At 53.6% G+C, this 15,293-nt stretch overlaps 1 protein-coding gene across 1 annotated transcript in view; it reads left to right on the top strand.

Annotated features, from left to right (window-relative positions):
- Wdr25 (WD repeat domain 25) overlaps window positions 1-12,753 on the top strand; it is a 136,110-nt gene extending 123,357 nt beyond the window's left edge. The window contains exons 5-7 of the mRNA XM_023719647.1: window positions 9,590-9,760; window positions 11,778-11,918; window positions 12,393-12,753. Coding sequence (XP_023575415.1) covers window positions 9,590-9,760; window positions 11,778-11,918; window positions 12,393-12,614 — 534 coding nt within the window. The 3' untranslated portion in view covers window positions 12,615-12,753. The remainder of the gene's footprint in view (window positions 1-9,589; window positions 9,761-11,777; window positions 11,919-12,392) is intronic.
- The last annotated feature ends 2,540 nt before the right edge of the window (window positions 12,754-15,293 follow it).

Genomic DNA, 15,293 nt, shown 5'->3' on the forward strand with positions numbered 1-15,293 from the left:
TCTGTCTCTGTCTCTGTCTCCCTCCCTCCCTCCCTTCCTTTTTTTTCACACAAGGTCTTTGATGTCCAGGCTGGCCTTGCACTCATGGATATCTTCCTGCCTAAGCCTCACCATGGCTCGTTCTACAAGCTTGGACTACCATGCTGGCCGTTTCGTGTTTTTCTTACTTGCTGTCTCAAGCTACCAGAATGTTGTCGCCTAGAAATAGTGAATGGACATCCTTGTCTTCTTTCTGACTGTGGAGGGGAAGCATCCACTCTCTTTCACAGTGATATGTGACATTAGCCGTGCTTGTTTTGTAGATGTCCATATTAGTTTGAGAACACTCTTTTATTCCAAGTTTGCTAAGAGAATTGATTGGTTGATTGATTGATTGATTGGTCAGAACTGGAACTGATCCAGGGCATGCTGAACTATATCCGAGCCTTTTTAATTTATCTAGGCTGGCCTCAAACTTAAGATCTTCCTGACTCAGCCTCTCAAGTAGCTTGGGCTATGGACATGTGCCACCAAGCCTGGTGTCTCAGTTATTTTTCTCTTGTTGCTGGGACAAAATAACCCAACACCCAAAATTAAGGAAAGGTTTATTTAACTTACGGTTTGTGGAGGTTTCAGTCCACACTCGGCTGGCTCCAGAGCAGAGTGGCACATGGCGGGGTCAGCAGTTCGTGGTGGCAGAAAACAGCAAAGAGCAAAGGTAGGAGCAGTGACTGCTGCTGGGAAGCCTCTCTCCCTTCCCTATATTGTATGCAGATTACCCGGCCCAGGGCAGGTAGCGCTCACCCATAATCCTGGCATTAGATCATGAATTAATCACAGACTCTAGAAGCCGCCTCATGACTGCATGCCAAGCCTGCCCCGGAACCAGGTGTGATGGTGCAAGCCTGTAATCCCAGCACTTGGGAGGCTGAGACAGGAGGATCACTACAAGTCTGAACTGCATAGTGAGACCCTGTATCAAAAACAAAACGAAGAGAAAAAGGCCCCCCAAAATATTTGTTAGAATTGGTAAGTGAAGCGTCCTAACCCTGAATTTTTGTGTGTGTGTGGTGTAAACTTTAAATGAAGCTTACTTAGTTAATATTTCAGTTTTGTACTTATTGCTATGTGATATTTGGTGGATTTCACTTTCAAGCAATTCTTGCAGGCTGGGGATGTGGCTCAGTAGGAATGCTTGCCTGACGCTGGGGGCCCTGGGTTCAACCCACATTGCTGGAGAGAGGGGTGGAGGGAAAGAAAGAAGAGAAAGAAAGGGTAGGAAAAGGGTGGTGAAGAATTTCTCCATTTCGGGCTACTGGACTCTTTTAGAATACTTTGCTGAGTTTGCACACCTATAATATTCAATAACGGAACTTAGAAAAAATGGGGTATACCGATGAATGTCCATTTTGTATTTGTGTATTCCAAGTGGTTAGGATAGATATATAGTTGCATTCTCTTAATGAATAGAATGATTTGTTCTAATGGTGTTTGTAAATAGGATCACAAGTCTGCATCTTGTACAGCAATTAACCACTAAGAAGAATATATGCAGTGTGTTATTTGTTGAAACTGTACTTCCGATTTGATTTGAAACTGTCTCATTGCTATCTGTTTATCCATAAAATTTTGAAAAAAAGAAAAAAGAATTTCTGCGTTTCATCAGAGCTGAGAAGTTGTTCGGTGTTGCTGTGGCACGTGCGCGCTCGCTGCGTGGCGTGTGTCCCGGATGCTGGTGCGGGTCTTTCGTTTTCTTCCCTGACCAGCCCAGCTACTAAAGGTTTTGGTGCTTTGGTTTGGTTCTGTAGTTTTATTACTCTTCGCAGAGTACCAGTTTTTGGTTTCATTAGGTTTTTCTTTTTCTTATTTCTTTTCTGGCATCCCTCCTCTCTTCTTCCTTCCACTAAAGTATGTTTAGTTTCTCTTCTCTTTCTAGTTTGTTTTGGTGGAAGTAGAGGTCACAGACTCGAGACTTCATTCTTTTCCTGGGTGTTCAGTGCCATTCATTTTCCTCTTGGTGTCTCAGCTGTATCCACAATTGTTGATATTTTGTGTTCTTATTTTCACTCAGCTCTAGTTTTCTTTTTGATTTATTTGTAATCCATGAATTATTTAAAAGTATGCTATGTAGATTCCAGGCCCTTGAATACCTCCCAAATATTGTTGTTTTTAATTTAATCCCACTATGGCCACAGAATGTATATTGTATATTTGGGTCCCCTCCCCTTACGACAGGGTTTGACTGTGCAGTTCAGGCTGGCCTCGATCTCATGGTGTAGCCCAGACTGGCCTCAAACTCATGGTGATCTTCCTGCCTCAGTCTCCTGAGTGCTGGGATTACAGGTGCCCACCACCGCCATGCCTCACTCCGGTGTAGATTTGAACCCTTTTAAAATTCACTGAGGTGTATGCTCTAGGGCGTGGTCTGTTATATAAATGTGTTATGTGCATGGTGTTGCTGGGTGCAGGGGTTGTAAACACTGATGACTCGATTCTGTAGGGCTGGCTGGTGGCTGCAGTTGTCTGGTCCCTTTCTGAGTTTCTGTCTGCCATATAAGAGCAGTTGTCCTGCGGCTTGAGTGTCTGCCCTTCCAAGATTCACACGTCGGTGCTTAAGCCACAAGATGATGCAGAAGCAATGAGGTGATGGGGCTGCGTGGGCTAGCCCTCGTGAGTGGGTTTGTGTCTTTCTTGAGGCTGGAGGGGTTGGGTGGGTACCCTGTCCTCGATCTCTTGTGTCCCTTGAGCACTCTGAGCGGCACAAGCCCTCTCCTGAAGCTGGCGCCTTGGCGTGGGCTCCCCAGTCCGCAGAACTGGGAGGAGCGCATTTCTGTTATTTATTGTGCATCCCGCCTGCAGTGTTTTGGGATGGAAGCGGGAACTAAGATGAGCTTGGAAATTGGCGAGTGTGAGTGGATGTTCCCTCTTTCTGTTCTGTGAGTTTTCCTGCACTTATTTTGAGGTACTGTTAGCTGCATGAACGCTTTGGGTTGGGCCGTTCTCTGATGAACTCCATCGACTCTTCCTTCGCTGAGAAGGGACCCTCTGTCTTGTAATGCTCGGTTCTCTGAAAGCTACTTGGCATACTGTTCACAGAAGTGGTCCCTGGGTGTCAGGACTACGGGATGTCATCCTACTTGTACCTGTGTGTGTCTTTGTATTTCAGATGGATTTCTTTTAGGCAGTCTGTAGCTAGCTCGCCCTTGCTTTCTAATTCTAATCCTACCTAACGGCACCTCCTTTGGACTCTGGGGAATTTACCCTGAATTAACTTAATGTGGTTATTGATGTGGTCCAGTTTAGATGTGTCATCTTACTATTGTCTGTTACTGTTCAATGGATTCTTCTCCCTTTCTCGCCTAGATTAATCGAATGATTTCGTCTTTTGTGTGAGTGACTTCATCGCCTGGCTTTGCATTGTGGCTTCTTAGTGGTTGTTCACTTTCACGTGGGTTTCTAGCTCTTCTTCCGTGAGAACCTTGGCGCAGTCTGCCTTTCTCTCCCTTCCCTGGCGGGCTCTGTGCTGCTGTGGCTGGCGCGCACTTTACGTCTACATATGCCGCAGTCGTGTGCTATTATTATTGCCAGAAACAGCTATCGAGAAGCGATTTTGATAATAAAAAGCATTGTGTATTTTCTTGCAGAAGCACCATTTTACTGCTTTTCGTTTGGGTATGCGTAAACTCATATCTGCTATAATTTTCTTTGTGCTTTGAGGGCTTTCCTTAAACATGCCTTGTACTTTTGGTCTGCTGATTATGAATTAGCTTCTATTTGTTTGGAAGAAAATGTTGTGTTTATCCAGAAGATCTTTTCAGTGAGTGGGTGAAGCGCTCGGGCTAGGAGTTGCTCCTTCCCATCAGTGCTGTCAGTGTGTCGCTCGCTGTCTCCAGCTTGCCTTTTGTGGGGTGAGCAGTCGGCTGCAGTCTTGTCTTTGTTCCTCCGTGCGTAGTTTTCCTGTTGTGTGGGGTTTGGCCTTAGGTTCCGAGCAGTCTAAATAAGGTACCTTGGTGTGGTTTTCTCTGTGTGTCTTACACTTTGTTTAATTAAAAAAAAAAAAAAAGAATCTGTGGGTTTATTGTTTTAATCAACTTTAAAATTTAAAAAGATCGCGATTCCTTTGATTTTGTGTTTCCTCGATCCCCACCTCTCACCCCCTTTTTCCTAGTACTTCATTCGTGGTGGGCCTTTGGGTTTGTTCCACAGCTCAGTGTTTCTGTTCCTCCTCATGTTTACTAATCCCTGCTGCAGTGTCTAATCTTCTGTGATTAGCAGATGTGGTTTTCGTTCACTGCTTCATGTTTGGCTTGGTCTCTCAGAAGTAGCTCACCTGTGTGTCATGGCTGACGTTTCCCGGCTGTGCTCCGGCTTGCTGGCCACGCTGTGCACCATTGCTGCCGTTCTGATGAGCGCCCAGATCCACTCCATCACCTGCGTCCCTCATGGGTCTGTTTCTCTTGGCCAGTTTTCTTCATTATGGGGGAATTTTCCTATTTCTTTCCAGGTCTGATCAAGTTTTTAAAATTGTAGTGCTGGGGTACAACCCAGGGCCTTGCACATGTGCAGGTTGAATGTAGCTACTACTGGGTTACATTCCTAGCTTGTATGTGTTATTTTGACACAGTCTTGGTAAACTGTTGAGGGCGGCTTTGAAATTCAATCCTCATATCTCAGCCTCCTAAATAGCTGAGGTTTACAGATTTGAGTCCCCATGCTCGGGTCAGGGCTGGTCATTTTTGATTGGATGCCAGACATTGTGAATTTTACCTGTTAGGTGCTCAATGCAGGGTTTTTTGTGGTTCCTTTATATATTCTGGAGATTTTTTTCTTGGATATAGTTGTATTGCTTGGAGGCTTGTTCCTTGAAGTTTTGCTTGCAGGCTTTGTTTGCAGGCACAAAACCAGCCTGACTGTAGAGCTAACGTCACCTTCCCGCTCTCAGTGGACTCCCCAGCTTCTTCTGTATTGGAAAAGTCTCCCCCTCTGATTAGTAGGGATGTGAGTGGTTCCCAGGCCCGTGTGAAACCTTGGGATTGTTTCACTTGTCACTGTCTGGGGCTCTTTTCTGGCCTGCAGTTTCCCAGCATGAGGAACATACCGCTCACATGTTGTGTGATAGATTACAGAGCAAGGACAGTTAAGATCTCCAGATGCGGCGGGGCCTGGTCCCTTTCTCATTTTAGTTCTTTCAGCTTGTGTGTGGTGTATTTTGAAAGCCTGTTGTTAGGTACACACGTATTTGTGATTGTTATGTCTTCGAGGGAAGCTGACACTTTCATGTTTTCCTTAAATCCTCCTTCCTCTTGGCAGCGCTCCCTGTTTTGAAGTCTGCTTTGCCTGGTATTAATACGCCACTCTCGCTTTCATTTCATCAGTGTAAACGTGGTATGTTTTTTATGTTTTTACTTACACCCCATCTATTTCATTACGTTTAAAGTGGCTCTCTTGTAGGTGAGACTGCAGTCTTCTTATTTTTATGTATTTATTTTTGAGGCTAGGTCTCACTGTGCTGGCCAGCCTGACCTCAGACTCTGCGGTCAAGCTATCCTGTCTCAGCTTGCCGGGCAGCTGCAGCTACAGGTGTGCACTGGCTTTGCTGGATCTTTGACCCTGAAAATTTGCTTTTTCTTTTTTGATTATTTTTATGTATCTGGTACAGGGTCTCACTACAAAGCTCAGGCTCATACTGATCCTCCTGTTTTTAGCTTCCCCAGTGCTGGAATTACAGGTGTGTGTCACCAGGGCCTGTCTCAGTGGCCAGCTCAGCGTGCCCATAGGTGGGGCAAGTGGTGCCAGGGATCAAACCTGGGTCCCTGTGCTTGCCTGAGCAGGTGCTTAGTTCAATGAACTACCTTGCTGGCCCTTGACAGTAGGTTAATTTTATTAGCTTAATTTTGCCTGGCATTTTAGAGATTGCTTTTTAGGTTAGTTGTGTTACTGTGTTATATAATTGAATTTAATGAAATATGTACATGAATCCAGAAGGAGACAGGCAAAGTGCAGCCCATGGCCCAGTCTGGTCTGTGGTCTGTTTTTATATGCCCTGTGAACTCAAGAGTGATTTTTACCTTCTTAGAAAAGTTTTCTGGGACCAGAGAGATAGCTCAGTAGAATAAGCGCTTGCCTGGCAAGCTCAGGGTCCTGAGTTCATTCCCCTGTGTAGCCCAGGTTGTCCTCAAACTTGCAGCTATCCTCCTGCTTCAGCCTCCAGCATGCTGGGACTGTAGGCGTGGGCTGTCATGTCTGGCTGACGGTTACATTTTAACCAGCTCTGATACTCTTTGTCCCCAAGGGTGCAGCAGTGGTTGTGTGTGGCCCATAAAACCTAAAGTACTGTACTTGCAGATTTTCAGGAGAAAAATCTGCCCCCCTCCCCTTTCTGAGCCAAATCCACAGACCCCAGCAGGCGAGATCCCTGGCTCTTTTCCCACCCCCTTTCTGGAGGCAGTCTTGCATTCCATCACTTTTGTTTCAGATTTAACTGTTGTCTTTGGATGTTTCCCTTTGCTTCATCTCCCCCCTTCTGCTGTTCCCTGCAGCACGCCCTGGTTAGAGCCCCACAGGGCAGCACAGGGCCGCTTGCTCCCTGGGCTCCGCAGCTTGGGCAGGCATCTGACTGCCCTCTGGTCTCCACAGGGGTGTGGCTTCTGGGGTGTGTGCTCATGTCTCCTTGGGATTTTCTGGTGTAGCTTCAGGCTCCTTTCTTAGCAGTGGGGGCTGGGTCGTGTGTTCTTCTGGGTAACAGCACATGCGTGGCTTTGCTCACCGTTGCTCAGCCTGTCCCTGTGGGGATTGTGCATGTGCCCTTCTGGCAGGGGGTGTAGATGCTCAGCTGTCCTGTAACCGCCTCATGGAGGTTCGATAGGGGAGAAGTGGTATCTCAGCCTCCTGGACTCCTAGGTGAGCTTTCGTAGTTGTTTCTTGTTTGTTGGGTACCAGGGTCCTGGGGGTCCGACTCAGGACCTTGTGCTTGCCAGGGAGGAGCTTGTGCCACTGAACTATAGCCACAGCCCCCTAGGTGGACCTTTAGAAGTGCTGTCTGGAGGTGGGGTCTGAGAAGAAGAGTCGGGGCCCTGGGGCACAAGCCAGGGAGGCTGCCTCTGCCTTCCTGGCTCCTCCCTTCTCTTTCTGCCTTTGACCACTGCGAGGTGAGCATCTGCTATCCCGCTAGTCCGTTCCACGGAACTGCTTCTGCCTGTAGCCGCCCAGCCATCCGAGGCAGAGGCCCTGCTCTGTGCATGGGTAGCCTGTAGCTGGGCTGGCTGGAGGTTCGGTGAGTCAGCAGCAGGTCAGGGTTTGTGCTGGGCTCAGAGTTGCCTGGGGTTTCTGGCAGGCCGAGTGGCGGGCATCTGGTGGTCTCCATCAGCCCCGAAGGCATCATGATCCATCCTGCACTTCCCCAAGGCCACTTACTGGACAGGGCCGTGGCTGCTGAGGATGCTGAGAAAGGCTGTCTTCTGGATCCACTGACTAGACCTGGCGCAGCTGTTTGGGCCCTGGGATGGGGCACATAGGCTGTTGGTGTGATTGGGTTACTTTTTTTTTTTTTTTTTTTGGTGCAGGGTCTCACTGTAGTTTGGACTCCTAGTGATCCTCCGTTTTTTGCCTCCCCATTGCTGAGATTATAGGCTTGTGCCACCATGCCTGGACTCCATTGCCGGCTCAGTGTACCCAAGAGTGGGCTGGCGTGGCATGCGGTGCCAGGGATCAAACCCTGGCCCCTGTGCTTCCTTAAGCAAGCGCTTAGTCCACTGAGCTATACTGATGGCCCTAGGTTACTATAAATGCCACCAGCTAGCTGGACCAACCGCAGCTCCTTGGTGCATCCCCAGGTGGCCTACCAAGGCAGCAGGGTTAGGCCACCCCATCATATTTGGAGACTATCACGCCAAGGCCACTTTCTGCTTTTTGGCGTGTTGTTGGCAGGGTCGGCGTGTCATGGCATGCTTCCTGGCCATTCACCTTACAACACCCCAGGGACCATCCTGTCCCTCCTCAGGAAGTATGCAGAACAATGCCGCATGTCTCCTAGAAGCTTGTCTTGGAGCCCGATGGTCCTTCTGGTGGCCCAGGGATGTGACTGCTTTCAGACTTCCACAGCCACTGTGTGGGAGGCCAACCTCAGGCTGTTGTCCCGATGCATCAAGTGGCGGAAGGGCTCCTTGTTCTCTTGTCCTTTCCTGGACCAGTCATTGTGGGGCCGAGGTGCTGAGTTGGATGGCTGTGGCGGTAGTGCCTTCACAGTCCCTCCAGATGGCCGGGAGCTGCTTGGTACACATGGTTCCACCCGTAGCTGTGCTGTGCGGCTGTGCTGTGTCCCCCAGGAGAAGCGCCTCAGTGCATGGGCCTCATCCAGAGCTACGTGTCGGGCCACACTTGCTCCCCCAGCCCATTGTGGCCTAGCAGGTGGGGGTGCTGGAGGCAGTGGGAAAGTGGGAGTGCAGATGAGATGATCCACGCTGTGACAGAAGGAGGAGCAGGAGCCGGGACCATTCATTGTTCAGGGCCTTGCGCCTTGCCTCCTTTCCTAGTAAAGCAGTTTGCAGTTGCAGCCTCTGGGTGGTGCAGTCCCCAGAGGCACAGTGGTGTGCTGCTCCACCCCTGCTGCAGGCCGCTTCCACCACCTCTGTAGCTGGTGCTGTGCGGGGCAGGGTCACTGGAGGTGGCAGCAGGCTCCTGGCTGTGTTCAGGGGCCCACGGGCAGCCTCTCTTTTCTCTCCTGGCCATGCAGAGGCTCAGGCAGGAGTCCTTGTTAGTTGCTCCAAGAATTGGCAGAGGCAGGGAGAGGCCCTCAGGCCTCCAGCTGTGGGGCCCCGGAGGATCCCAAGCCCTGGCTGCCGTGTGGCGCTGGACATGGTACCTCCGTCTCCAAGCTCAGTAACTTCATCCCAAGAGTGGTTCCGACGAAGTCTTTGCAGAGCTGGATTTTGTACAGTTCTGGTACCATATTTGAAAGAGGACGGTAGAAATTAGCAGTCTGAGTATTTCTTTGGTTTTTGTTTTTAAACTGTCAAGAGGGCTCATGTCTTAGCTGGTAGGGCCAATGGAACCTGCTGCAGCCGCATGGTGCACCCTGAGAACACTGGGAGGGGCCCCGCAGGCACTGAGACCTGGCCACATGTGTGTCGTCACCGCAGCAGGCACAGCACTGCTGTTGGATCCGGTGTCACCACTGAGTTTGTTAAATGGAGCCTCTAGTCAGTCCCTGCTCCCTGCCCAAGGCAGGCATTTCAGAGCAAAAGTCATCAGTGACCAGCGGCTCTGAGGAAGGTGAGCGGTGGTTTGCCCTTTCCTGCGAGTGACTTAGTAGACAGGATGCTGTGGAATACTAGTTCCAATGCTCAGAAATAAAACATGTCTTTAATGTCAGAATAGGTGCTGTGATTCTGGCTTCAGGGCTCATCTCTAAGAGTTGCTCTCTGTGTCCGTCACTCCTTCGGGGACCATGGTCCGGGACCCTGTGAGCTGTGTCACGTGTTGACATCAGCCCTGTCACCTGTGTCATGCCTGTGACAGCGGATCTCTGCTCCTTAGGGGCCCATGGGCAGGCCTCGGCCTTGCTCAGCACCTTCCCCTACCCTGCCGGTGTCACTGGTGTCCCCTCATACAGGTGGTGAGAGGCTACAAGGCGACCATCCAGCAGACCCTGGACATCCTCTTCCTGCAGGAAGGCTCTGAGTTCCTGAGCAGCACGGATGCTTCCACCCGGGACTCTGCAGACCGCACCATTATAGCCTGGGACTTCCGGACCTCTGCCAAAATCTCCAACCAGATTTTCCACGTGAGTAGCCTGATTTGTTGCCGAGCTCAGCGTCAGCCTCATTCCTGTCACATTCCTGTCACCCTCTCAGGAGCCCTCGCCCCTTCCTGTGGGTGGGGGCTCAGGGGCCTGAGGTCCCCAGGATGGGGGTGACATGCTCACATGGAAAGCCTTCTGCAGCTCCCCACCCCCCAGCCACCTCATAGCAGGTGGAGCTGCCAGCCCTGATCCGATGGATGGGAAGAGGGAAGAAGACCCCCACGCTACCCCCAGCTGGCCCACCCTCCCCGCTCAGTGTCTTTGAAGGATGAAACGATTGGGCGGGGGTGGGGTGGGGGAGTTAGAGTACCCACGTTAGAGTCCTAGCCTCATCACTTGCACAGTGGGAACCCTTGCTAGGACCCTGGGACCACAAGTTACTCTCCTTGATTCCTCTGAGAAAATGGAGAATAAAATCCAGGTATGGTGGTACACATCTGTAGTCCCAGCTTCTTGGGAGGCTGAGGCAGGATGAGTACTTGAGCCCGGGAGCTCAAGACCAGCTTGGATAATCTAGCAAAAACGCCATCTCAAAAGAACAACAAAAAGGGGAAAGGAAGTTGGTGATACTACCTCTTAGAGTAATTTTGAGGATTAAGAAAATGGTCATAGAGGGTATAGCACAGCACCAAGAACAAAGAGTGCTCCTTTGTGCCTCACCTGCACACTTGTCACCACGATCCCCATCATCATTGTCGCCACCACCGTTGCCATCATCACCACCACCCTCCTCAGCACCACGTTAGCATCACCAGAGTCTTCGCCACTGCCCCCCTCCCCACCACCGCCGTCATCGTCAGCACAACCGCCACCCTCCTCACCATAGCTGTAGCATCAGCGCGACCGCCCTCACGCCCACCACCACCGTCTTCCCACACTCCTGTCTGGTGCCCCAGCCCAGGGGAGAACTGCGTCTGTGCGCACACACTGTCTCCTCCCGTCCTCGGCTATCCTCTGAGGGTTCTGGGGAGCCTGGGCAGACCCACTTCCAGATCTCAGGCTAGGCTCCGGGTGCTGCCCGGTGGGAGCGATGGGTCCAGGGGCGTGTGTGACCCCTGCTGGTGTCTGGTTGCAAGGTCCTGCTGGCCCAGGGCTGGGGCAGGTGGGGGCATGGGACGTGCAGTGTAGTGCCTCGAGTGTGCTGTCCCACTGTGTGGCCTCTGGCGTGCATGTTGTCCTGCTGCGCCCCACTGGGCTCATGGCCCGAGCCGGGTTCTCAAGACTGGACAGTGGTTAAAACAGTGACACCACCCTGTTTGCTGGACCTTCCTTCCGCCACGTGGGGCCCCGTGTACCTTAGGAGGCGGTGTGGGCATGTGGATGAGCCTTCTGCCGCTGGGTGGCAAATGACAACACACCATAGACTCATTCTCCTGTAGGCCCAGAGGCCAGCACTTCTTGATAAGTCCTCCTGTCACCAGGTGAGGTCGGGTGTTGGCAGGGAGGAGCCTTCCTTGCCTCTAGCTTCTGGTGGTGGCTGCACTCCACGCTGTGCCTCCTGTGCTCACGGCCTCAGCTGTGTGTGCCCACCTGTCTGCTCCACGCTTTAGGGGAGCCTGCGATTCTGCATTTGGGGTCCTAACTGAGGACCACTGCCTCCTCCCAAGATCCTTAAGCCAATTATATCTGGGGTGACCCTTTCACTGGCTTTATTAGGTCACATTCAGGATTAGGACATGGCTATGTTTTGGGGGCCAGTTTTCAGCCTGCAATGGGGATGGCAGGTGAAGGCTGTGAAGGGGCGTGGAATCGACTGCCTGAGCCCTGCTGACACCCTGGCTTTGGCCCCTGGAAGCCCACGTCAAACTTCTAGCCCCCAGCATTGCTTGGTAACCCCAGCGTTGCATGTGTGTTGCTCTGAGCCACTGAGTGTGGCAGTTTGTTGGAACAGCCTTGGAAACTCAGGAATCCCAGGGCACGTGCAGAGTGGGGGTGGGTGCCGATGGGAGATGCCCCCAGGAGAGCCTTCTCTGAGCCCCTGCACCTTGCTGTCCCCTAGGAGAGGTACACCTGCCCCAGCCTCGCCCTGCACCCTCGGGAGCCTGTGTTCCTAGCACAGACCAACGGCAACTACCTGGCCCTCTTCTCTGCGGTGTGGCCCTACAGGATGAGCAGACGGCGGCGCTACGAAGGGCACAAGGTACCCATCCTGCCCCAGGGTGGATGCTGAGCCCTGGCCGCAGAGCTGCGCTAGGCCAGGGGTGCGGGAGTAGCTGTGCGACCCTCCGTCTGGGTGGCCCTGGTGCCTCTCCTGGTGACTGCAGGCCTTGTGGCTGCTGTCTGCTCAGGGCCTGGGCTACCCTGTGCCCAGCTTCCAGGTAGGAGAACGTTAGGTTGGCTCGCAGTCCGGCCGCGGTGAGACAGGAGCAGGTGGGCGGGTGGGTGGAGCATCTCTACAGCCACCTTTCCTGCCCAGGCTGCTTTCCTGGGGGAGAGGGGTTGGGGGTGTGGTGACTGCCATTGAGTCTAGACCCCTGGCCAAGCTGGGACTGCTTCAGCCAGGTCCTACAGGCTCCGCCTCAGGGCCATTTTCTCTGCAGAGCTAGCCTGTGGGTCCCCGGCCCAGGAGCCTTATGGATCCAGTGAGGCTGGCTCACTGCCTTGTCTCTGGCAGGTGGAAGGCTACGCCGTGGGCTGTGAGTGCTCCCCCTGCGGTGACCTGCTGGTGACAGGCAGCGCTGATGGCCGGGTCTTGATGTTCAGTTTCCGTACTGCCAGCCGGGCATGTACCCTGCAGGGACACACTCAGGCCTGCGTGGGCACCACCTACCACCCCGTGCTGCCCTCTGTCCTTGGCACCTGCTCCTGGGGAGGTGACATCAAGATATGGCACTGACGCCAGCCCGGCCTGACCAGAGGTGAGCTGGCACTGGAGAGAACTTTGGGCCAGCCCCCTCAGCATGGACTGCCTCAGTTTCTGCCTTGGTCTCAGGGGTTGTGAGGGTCACGTAAATGAAAGCACCTGCCAGGTGTGGTCCAGGAAAGTGTGTCATGTTGTTTCTTAGGCCATCTCAGCTGCCTATGTGAAGTAGCAGCTTCCTCTGCCTCTTGGCCCCCAGGCCTGCTGTGATCAGAGGCAGCAGGCTCCTTGCCCATCCCAAGGGCCCCAGCCCCTTTCTCCCCAGGGTGGTGTGACCAGCGGGAACTTGGGGCTCATAGACTGCAGTGGGGAGGGATTTGTGCCTCTCGGAGGCCTCTGCTCACTGCCGGGCGCGTCCCCCCACCGTGCAGCGTCTGTCTGCTGGGAGCAGCAGTGTCTGGGCCAGGCTGGGTGGGAGCCAGCATAGCCCCAAGCCCTGGGGTCCCCGCCAGAGCAGGCAGGCACAGACCTTGGAGGAAGGGACCCCTCGCCTGTCTCCTGAGCAGGCTCGAGCTTAGTCTGTTGGATGAATGGCGCGTGAGCGTGCCTAGGCGCCTGTGGCCAGCCCTACCTGCTCCCACCGCCACCAGCCCAGCACTGTCCCTGCTTGGTTGTTGCTGACATTTCCCTGCCCCATGAGCAGTCAGGTGCGGACCAAGCTGCGCAGCCCCCCGTGCACGGGCTCCTCCACCCCAGCTGCTTGTGGCCTAGCAAGATCTGGGCCAGCAGCCTGCCAGCTCCCAGGCCCACCCTGCGTGTCCAGGGCGGTGCTCCATCCAGCCTGTTTTCTCATCCATCAAATGGGCCTGTGGGGCCAAGCAGAACGTTAGTGCCAAGGGCACCGTCAGTTGTTACCCTGCACTTCCGCTTGGACAGGTACCACCCAGATCCAGGCCTCTGGGGTCCGTTTTCTTCCCAGCTGACCTGTAGCCCTGACCCGCTGGGCTCCGCAGGGCCCCACTGTGGCTAGTGCTAGTGCTACATGTGATTTCTCAGCTGGGGGGCTGGCTGCCACCGTGTTTCAGGGCTGACCTGGGAAGCGTGGCTGGTTGCTCTGCATGTGCGTCTTGCCTGCCTCTCTCCAACACTTTCTTCCAAAGAGGGTTTGTGAAGCCCGACTTTGATCCTGGGTGAGGTGTGGGGGAGTTCACCACGCGCAATGTTAAAAGCAAAAGGCTAAACTTAGACAACGTGGAGCAGGAGAGATGTATGGGCCCCCTTTCGCCCACCTTCCTGGGCCACGCTTACCTTTATCCTACCTTTAAAATCTGAAATGTCACAGCTGAGGCTGTCATGGGGGAGAGACAGTTTCGTCAAGAGGTTCCCGCATGGGCCCTGAGTGCTGACTGCTGGCTGGTGCGCCAGGCGTGGCTTCGGCTTCCCTTGTGAGTGGCCCCTGTGCCTGTGCAGGGTGGCCGCGGCCCCCAGAAGGGCAAGCTGGTCCACAGAAGCCCTAGCACTTGTAGGGAGACATGGCCCCCTGGGGGCTGAAGTGGGCTGGCCATGGATGAAAGGGGGTGGAAAGTGGTGTCCAGGTGGGGCTCCCTGGGGCACTTGGGTCCAGCACTGGTAACAGGTCCATGGTGTTTGAGGGCCGAGGCCCAGGAGGTCCCTGGGAGCCCCAACAATGTTCAGAGCTCCTTGTGTTCCTGTTGTCTGAATTACTTGACGAGCTCATGCTCATCCTTCAAAACCCAGCGCAAGCCTTTCCCTCTGACCCCTGAACAGTGAGCACCTCTCCCCCGGGATGGATGTCACGGGCTGTATTCTCTGAGGCATGAGCTTGATGTGACACTGCCTGCCTTTGTCCTCCACCCCTGAACGCCTTGGGGCACGGCCGGGTCCCCGTGGCAGACGTGGCTGGACAGATGGCTACAGCCTGGGGAGAGGAGGGGAGCACGGAGCCCCAGCGCGGGGGCTTCTGGGAGAAGCACTGTGGAGCAGCACTCCAAGCAGTCAAATCCCAGGGTCCTTCAAGCCAGCTTTCAGCCAGAGACTGGGGGACAAATGAAGGCTCCTAGCGCAGTGTCCAACAGCCCTGGCAGGGGCTGAGCAGGCTCACGTGAACAGGTGCTTGCAGCCCAGGCAAGCTTCAGGGTCTGTGCCTGGGTCTGGTGATCCCTTGGGCACTAGGAGGGGCCAAGGGTGAAGCCCCTGGAGGAGGTGGCTCCATCCCACTCCTTGCAGAACCCACAAATGCATTTCCAGGGCACACGGACGAGGGGGCGGCACGAGCAGGCAGTGAGGGCACAGCCCTAGATTCCACATGAGGGCAGGAGAGGACAGGACCTGGGCTGTGCCCCCTGAAATCAGACAGGACTGGGAAGAGAGCCCTGGCAAACAGGAAGCCACAGGAGCAGTACTAGAAGTGGAAAGTGTTGACAGCAGAGTCACAAAACCTCTGTGGCTGAGTTTGGCAGTGGGATGAGCGCAGCAGAGTGAATTATGAGCCGGGAGACAGGCTGTGTGAGAGCCAGCAAGACCCAAGTGGGGAGGCGCAGAGGAGCAGGGGCAGCATGGACACAGCTGCAGGGGCCACATGGGCCGACGGGCAGAGGAAGCTTTTAAAAAGTAATAGATGAAGGTTTTCCAGAACAGATGAGATCCAGCAACTACAGATGGACTCCCCGGGACCCCTAAAAAGAGACCCTTCTT

This window comes from Octodon degus, unplaced genomic scaffold (genome assembly GCF_000260255.1).
Source record: "Octodon degus isolate 3935 unplaced genomic scaffold, OctDeg1.0 scaffold00070, whole genome shotgun sequence".
Taxonomy (NCBI): domain Eukaryota; kingdom Metazoa; phylum Chordata; class Mammalia; order Rodentia; family Octodontidae; genus Octodon; species Octodon degus.